This window comes from Podarcis raffonei, chromosome 7 (genome assembly GCF_027172205.1).
Source record: "Podarcis raffonei isolate rPodRaf1 chromosome 7, rPodRaf1.pri, whole genome shotgun sequence".
Taxonomy (NCBI): domain Eukaryota; kingdom Metazoa; phylum Chordata; class Lepidosauria; order Squamata; family Lacertidae; genus Podarcis; species Podarcis raffonei.
In genome coordinates, this window is record NC_070608.1 from 35,868,326 (window position 1) to 35,876,501 (window position 8,176).

At 42.6% G+C, this 8,176-nt stretch overlaps 1 protein-coding gene across 2 annotated transcripts; it reads left to right on the forward strand.

The window, feature by feature from the left end:
* The first annotated feature begins 30 nt into the window (after positions 1-30).
* LOC128417416 (E3 ubiquitin-protein ligase RNF4-like) lies at positions 31-6,472 on the forward strand. Of its 2 annotated transcripts, none has more exons than XM_053396041.1 (2): positions 31-336; positions 4,258-6,472. In XM_053396041.1, exon 2 carries the CDS (start codon positions 4,304-4,306, stop codon positions 5,147-5,149), a length of 846 nt encoding a protein of 281 aa, XP_053252016.1. In that variant the 5' UTR covers positions 31-336; positions 4,258-4,303; the 3' UTR covers positions 5,150-6,472. The 2 variants fall into 2 exon arrangements, with proteins under 2 accessions (XP_053252016.1, XP_053252015.1); XM_053396040.1 differs by having other exon boundaries at positions 32-181.
* The last annotated feature ends 1,704 nt before the right edge of the window (positions 6,473-8,176 follow it).

Consider the following 8,176-nt stretch of genomic DNA (forward strand, 5'->3'; position numbering starts at 1 on the left):
AATTGCGGAGGTGGGGGGGGTGAAGTGGAGGAGGAGGAGGAAGTGACGTTTTAACGTTCTCCGCGGTCGGGCGTAGAGCTGTGTGGGAGCCTCGGAGAGGAAGGTGCGCGCGAGTCTTTGGAGGGAGGCTGCTCGGGAAAGTGCGGCCGTGTGGATTTCTGCAGCGTCGTCCGTTTCTGTGGTGGGTTTAAGAAAGGATTTGTTCCCCATTTTTGGGCCTCTGGGTAGCGGGAGCGGCCGCTAGAGGTTGTTCTGAGGTAGTTTCGTCCCGTACAGAGGAGGGTCCGGGAGGCGTTTCTCGAAAGACTGCCATTATACGCCGGATGTTCGTGACAGGTAGGCCCTGGCTGTCGTCTTCAGAAAGGCCGCTCCTCGGCAGGGCCTTTCCCATCAGTGGGGCTGCTTTGAAGGCTGAGGGTTCCGTGGGGCTGGGGCGGGAAGGAGGCAACCCCTCAGAATCGAAACCGTAACGAATATATTTGGGTGTGGTTCGAGCTCTGCGCAAGGGGACAGCGATGGGAGGCTTTTTGGAATCGTGGTGGTCTAGGCAGGGAACAGGAAGTGCGCACTATCTCGTTCCTTGGCGCGCCTAAGGGCTGCTCTTGGCCTATTCTCGCCGGTCCGAGGAGCCGCAGCCTTTCCCCTCCCCGCGACCTTCGAACTGTGAACGGAGACGGCCTGGAAGGGTTGTACCAACGATTCACATCTCTCCCCCCCCCCCAGCTCAAAGGTTGGAAGCAGGCCTCTGGCTAGTTGCTGACCAAGCCAAACATCGGAGTTGCCAGCCTCTCTGTCAGGACCTCTTCCCGACAAAGAAGTGTGGTGCTCCCCCCACCACCACCCGGCTTCCCCTGGGTTCAGCTGCCAAACCAGCCTCTAGCCTTTCTCCTAGCTTTGGAGCTGGGGAAGTGGCAGTGAGTGCCTGATGTTCTAGTCCCTATAATTGAGATAAGGCATTTATTAGCTTGATTATGAGATTGTATGTAACCCTTTTCAGTATAGCCCACCCAAAGTGGCACACAACAGGCTTTACTCAGTAGATAATAATAATAATAATAATAATAATAATAATAATAATAATAATAATACTTTTTATTTATACCCCACCCTCCCCAGCCAAGGCCGGGCTCAGGGCGGCTAACAAGCAATAATAAAAACAAGTTTAATGAATACAACTTAAAAACAAGATTAAAATACAGCATTAAAATATTGAAACATTAAAATATTAAAATGCAGCCTCATCACAGGAGGAGAAAGGAAAAAGAAAGAGGGGGAGGGAATCAAATTGGCTCCAAGCCAAAGGCCAGGCGGAACAACTCTGTCTTACAGGCCCTGCAGGAAGAAATCAGATCCTGCAGGGCCCTGGTCTCATGAGGCAGAGCGTTCCACCAGGCCGGAGCCAGTGTTGAAAAGGCCCTGGCTCTGGTTGAAGCTAATCTAACTTCCTTAGGGCCCGGGACCACTAGGGTGTTGCTATTTATGGATCTTGAGGCTCTCCGTCGGGTATACCGGGAGAGGTGTACACTGTGTTGTGGACCAAATGGTACCAAAAATCCTTGGGTGGAGTTTCCTTGCAGATAATCTGGTTTTACTGAATTCCTGGAGGTGACGTGGCTAATATATTTAATAGACAGATGTTGAACTTCCCGTCTTTCTGATGAGCTCTATCCAGTGTTAGAAACTAAGGGGTATAAGCTAATCACCAAATGGCACTGTAAACTTGGGTTATGGTCACCACAACAAAATGTCTAGGTGCCATTTTGTCCTAGTGGGGTTTACTATTATTATTAATTTCATTTATATACAGCTTTATATTTTGAAGAAAAATCTCAAAGCTGTTTACAACACTTTAAAACCTCAAATAAAAATCCAGAATAAACAAATTCAAGCTTCAAGGGAAATATTTCAGATCATTCTCTAAGTGACGTTTGGCTTTCCCCATGTTTGTTAATCTACTTATTTTATAGCTGCCCAGTAGCAGAAGTACTCTAGCAAGCCAGTGAGGTGTAGTGATTAGAGATCAGGGTTTAAATCCCCACTCAGTCATGAAGCTCACTGAGTGACATTGGAGTCAGTCACAGCCTCTTAACCTACCTCACAGGGTTATTGTAAGGATTAACTGGTGAGGGGGTGAAGTGTGAACTCTTTGGAGAAAAAGCTGGGATATAAATGTAGTGAATAAGGACTTCTGCTTAGCTGCTTAAGAAAGCCAGAGAGGCCAGCCAGATGGAGATGTCAGTTGCCAATGCAGCATTATGTTTTAAGTCCATTTCCTATTTCCCCCTAAAATATAATTCCTGTTTTTTTACTGCTGGCACAACCTGGATTGACATCTTAGTTGAGCTATCCACTATGACCCTAATATCTCTGTTCTTGGTCAGCCACTGTCAACTCAAACCTCAATAGCATATATACAATGTTAGGGTGTTTTGCCTCAACATGCATCACTTTACCCTTGTTAACACTGAATCAGATTTACCATTTTACTGCTCATTCCCCCAGTTTGGAGAGGTCCTTTTAGAGCGCCTCACAGCCTCTTTTAGTTAAAAATTACCCAGAACAACTTGATGTCCTCAGCAAACTTTGCTAACTCATCCCCAGGAAGGGCTAGAAAGATGCTCTGTCTCACGCTTCAGACTTGGGTTCAAAAAGCAGACAGCACACATCCAGTAAATCTCACTGTCACAAATAAGCAGGAATGGTTTTCTTATCTATTTCAAATATAAGAATATTTATTCTACTTGCACTCCTCTCTCCATACTAAATATGCCATCAGATACGCAAAATAAAACTTCAGAATGGGCAGATACACATAAAGGGAACACCCCCAACAAAAATCCCACCCCCCTAATTTCCAGTCTGTTCTCTCCAACCCCAGGCTCAACCTGCATTCCTAGGGGGAAAACAGCAACGATGCAGCAGAAGCCAAATATAGGGGCAAACCTTTATTCTTCCAAGCCAGCCAGCAAAAATATTATGAGAAGACATGAAACGCAAAGCAAGAAAAGGGGCACTGCATAAGTACTAGAGCCATTTCACTTTTGAGAAGCAAGATCACAATTAGAAGCCCCTTAAATAATCAGACAGCACAGGAAAAACCCATCACAGCTTGGGTTTGTCTGCAAACCACAACATGTCCCATGCCCGCAATCCATGTAATGGTATGAAAGAGCTTCTTCTCAGTTTGTTTAGCTAAGCTCTCCTGCCCAGCCAGAGATTTCAGTTGCAAACCACGTGACTGGAAATCTCAACTTTGTCACAAGGGGGCGCTCCTGAGTAGCAGAAAGCATCTGGCCAGCCTGGGCAAAATGGTTGGTTCCAAAAAGATTATAGCATGTAGACCTTTATGCTGGGCCTGATTTGAGCTTGGAACATGTCAACAACTTGTGCAACTAATTTCTGTGCTGCATTGCCATCTTTTGGCTTTATGTTTTAACTCTTTGTACATTTTCTGTTCAAAAATTGACATACATTTCTTCATATGGATCAGTAGCCATTGCTTGTGCCTGGGATATTGCAAGTGCTCTAGCCCTATTAATATCAGCAGCCTAGACATTTGTTAGTTGGGAATTTTCAGGGAATCTTTCCTTTAAACTTGCCCTCTGACAAGCTAAACACAATATTGTCTCTAAGGATGAGTTCTTGGGCAGTTCAAAATGCAGTCTCTTGCTGCTTGTCTTAACTCTTTTAAAATATTCCTCATCCCTCATCAAGCCTGAGCTGCTAAGATTGATACCTCTCAAAATCTGAATGTTTTCTTGATGCACTATTTCAGTGCTTTTAAAGCATTTGCAACGGTTTTATTTGCAGTATCTGCATAGATATTTATTTTCCAGTGACCTATTGCTAATAATAGATTGTAGGCAATTTTAATTATTTCATGCTGAGGCCTTGGTGATGCTTAGGTAGACTTGATGCATATTTGTGCATTGAAAGGGGATGCATACTGACTTAGTTCAGTTCCAAATCTGTTCTCTGAGCCAGGAATTGGGGCAGAGACACCAAGAACTACCAACCTCCATTTCCAGCTGCAGCACAGCCCAGTTAACTAAGGGGCAGTTGAACAATGAGAAAACCATACTTAGGAGGAATAGAGCATTTGTTGTTGTTTTTGTTGTTGTTGTTGTTTAAAATACATTCACATGCCACAATGTGGGTGGGTACGGTCTTGTGTTTTGTGACTAGTCACTTGGAAATATGTATATGGGCAATCTATGTCATGTGTCAGGATTTATCATGCATTTCTTTTGTTCCTAGAATACTAGTTTAATTGGGAGTTTGGCCTCTTCTGCCTCTATGTACCATGAGCCCAACTGATGCCAAGCGTTGTGCCAAGCGCAAGAAGAATAAGAAGGGCAGTGGCCTTGGCTTAGCAAGTCTCTCTGGTGCCCTGGAGATCAAGCCTGCAGGGCCTGCTGCTTCAACCCCTGCTTCTCCCTCTTCATCCCCATCAACTTCCTTTGTGGCCTCCTTGCAAATGGCTGCTGCTGCAGCAACAGTTTCTAGCACCGGAAATGATGTAGCAGCCACTCCTGTGATTTCCAGTGAAAGGATGGGGAAGACCGAGGTGCCCAAAAAGCGTTGTGGAGGGACAATTAATTCTAGACAAACACGCAAGCAAAGTAGAATGGCTGCTTCAGCTGCTGAAGCAGCTTCACAGGCCGCTTCACAGGCAGAGCCAATTGACCTCGAAGAAGGTGCTTGTGAAGAAGTCGTAGACCTTACTTGTGAATCTTCAGAACCAGTAGTCGTTGATCTGACACACAATGATTCTGTTGTGATAGTTGAAGAAAATGTTCGACGACGAAATCAAGAGTTAAGAAGGCAACAGCTGCCTGACAGCTGTGTACTAAGTAGTGATGATGACGACGCAAGAGATAATGATGTGGTGCTGACCGGTACATTGCCCAGAGAATTGGAATTGCTTGATGATGGAATTTCAAATTCACGGCGTTCAGGTACCGTGAGTTGTCCAATTTGCATGGATGGCTACTCTGAAATTGTGCAGAGTGGGCGGCTCATTGTATCAACAAAGTGTGGTCATGTCTTTTGTAGTCAGTGCCTCCGTGATTCGCTAAGAAATGCTAATTCTTGCCCAACTTGTAGGAAGAAGCTTGGTTACAAACAATATCATCCAATTTATATATGAAGCTTTAAATTCTTCTCTGAAGAATCTAACTTGAACTTCTATGGATCCTGCATAAACTTATACCTCTGCAAACAAAGGGTTATAGATCACATATGTGCCCAGTTGTGAAGTTGATTTGTGACCTTTTCTAGTTGGCCTTTTTATTGGCCAGTCCTACACATGGGTTTTGTTTTGTTATGCGTACCAACACATTTGCTGAAGGACAGTGTGTGAGAAGCAGCTAGTGTTGCTGTGTTACTTTCAAAGAACTTGAATGAAACCTTTGCAAAATGTATTGACCGCTTTGGGGGACAGTGTGAATGCATTTTGTTCAGGACTTTGGAGTCATTATGATCATGATAGTACAAGTAAAAGTGGCAAACGACTACCAAACCTGCAACTGTTGTGCTGTTCACTCTTTAAGAATTGATACCAAATGTTATCTGTTTACCCATGATGAGCCTCCTTTTGTGGAAACTTCAGAATTTCATATGGGACCTGACTTTATAATCATACTGCAACACACTTGCAATATCAGATGTGTAAATACTGTATTTGGATGCCTTTTTTAATCAACGCAGAAGACAAAGACTCTGTAAGAAATACTTGGCTGTTACAGCCATACCTATAAGCAAATCTTGTATGTGCACACCTTATACCTGGAGGGGGGGAGGTGTGGTTACTTACCTTGGCCCTGTTAGATACTCAGGATATAATGCTAAACAGCTTTATATCAAACAAAACACAAAAAAACCTTAATGTACTAATTAGCTAACATTTTAAGAATATTCTGTTGCGGACATGCTTAATCATAAGTGATTCAATCTTCAGTATTTTGAAAACTCACATCGTGGCCTGCTTGCCATTTGACAGTGTTCAGAATGCTGTGCAGCTTTCTCAGATCTGGTACCCACCAGATGCTTTGGACTGCAACTCCCATCATCTCCGGTTAGCACAGTTGTTCTGGCTGGGACTGATGGAAATAGTAGTCTGAAGCATCTGAAGGGCACTAGGTAGGGGACAGCTGATGTTATATGGAGTTTAGTTACTTTACTAAGTTCAGAACTAAGCATTTTCTGATGACTTTCTATTTTCATGTGTAAAGCCATGGCATATTAGGTTCATGGGATTTCTATATTGCTGATAGATAAGTTTCTCATATTCATTACAGTGCAGCTGTCCGCAAGTCCATTTTCTGAGCTTCAGATTATTTCTTCTGTAAGGGAAGCACTGGAAATTGCCCCCACCCCAAAAAACAACAAAAACCCAGTACCTCCATCAGCAGGGAGAAAAGAGCTGTGCAAGCTGCACAAACACAAGCTCTGTCAGGAATATACAGAAAAACAGGAAAGATGGGTCCTTACCTACACTAATATGCAATAAGTCCATTAAAGTATACAAAATGTAATAGTATAAAATCAGAAGTATACAAATATTAGCAAGCATTTAAAATAGAATATCTGCTCATTGTTGGTGCTGTAGAGAAAATTTTAGATGCCTTCTAACCTCCTGGGTTATGATAGAAAAACTAAGTTCATGTTCAGAAGTTTAAATATGCAGAAAATTGTACAGTTAAAGGGTCATGATTTTTAGCTTTCACTGATATAGGTATCCTTCAGAGGTTCTGGCCTCATCATAGGTGCTTTAGGCATATGGCTCAGGGCTGCATCTAAATGACCAAACCATGTGATTCTGCTACCAGTGTAGCTGAGCACTTTAGATGCAGCATGTGGAGCTTTCAGATTTGCAGCTCCTGCACCACTGATAATTTTTAAGGGCCACAATAATTGTATAATGGAGTTTGAGAAATGTTTCATGTAATATCGTTCACCAGCTTAGCAAAATATATCTCACATATTGGTTCTTCATAATTCAAAACTGAATAATTTCTTAAAAGTTCAAGTTAGTAACCGGTAAAAGCCATTTCAGTAGGCGTCTAGAAATGTATCAATTCAAACATCAGCCATTAAATCTTAATACTGTACACTTTAAAATCCATGGCAAAATAGCTATCCATCTTGTCAAAGGCAAGACTTGGGGATTTTAAGGAAGTAAGGATGCAGTTCTACAGAGAGTTACTTGTAAGTTCCATTGAACTGAATGAGGCTTTTCATCTAATGTGTTGGATTGGGCTGTACATCAGGAGTTATAAATGATTTAATAAACCTATTTCCCTAGTCTTAAGAGGGTGTGCAGTTCTATTCATGCTTTAGTAGTATATTGTTTCATATGGTATACCTCTACCTGAATATTTGATTAACAAAAAAGGGTGCTAAGTTTGAATGTTCTATCTACAGAACACACAGTTCGTAGCACTGACTTCAAATTTAGTACACTGTAGCTGCACCTTCTTGTGGCTTTAAACTATAGTTTAATATTACCTGAATAAGCCTTGGGCTCATCAGTTGCTCCTTCCCCTTGTCTGTGTGACAGTGAGGATGCTTTCACTTTCATTTTTTATTAGCAACAGTTCAGAATTATGTCCAAACATAGGAAAATGTTTAGTTTTCACCGTATGGTGGAACCTCGGTTGTAGAAAGTAATTTGTTCTGGAAGACGGTTTGACTTCCAAAACATTCAACGACCAAGGTGCAATTGCCGGTTGGCAAAATCCATTGAAAAAATTGGAGAAACTTGCCTTGGAAGCTGTTCAGCCTCTGAGGCACTTTCGAAAGCAGAAGCATTTACTTCTGGGTTGTCAGCGTTTGAAAGCCGAAACGTTCAACTTCCCAAGTGTTTGACAACCGAGGTTCCATTGTACTATACTAAAACAACCCAAGTTCCACCACAAAGTTGAATTGTTTCATTAATCCATAGTTGAGATTACCCAGAGTTTAGTGTTTGGACATAATGCTAGCACTGTGGTTGATTTATAACAACTGACATTACCCTCTTCACTGAAAGAGTGGGGAAGGGAGCACACAAGCCTGAGGCATGTGCATGTAACACTGAATCATAGTTCAGTGTTGTGTCTGAACAAGGCCATTCTGTTTGCATTGTCAAAAGCAATTTTGGTTTCAGGGCAAGTGATACTGGCTTAAGATGCAT

Bases quoted from the DNA above. Each gene is read 5' to 3' on its own strand.
- LOC128417416 (XM_053396041.1), top strand. From the start codon at position 4,304: ATGAGCCCAACTGATGCCAAGCGTTGTGCCAAGCGCAAGAAGAATAAG.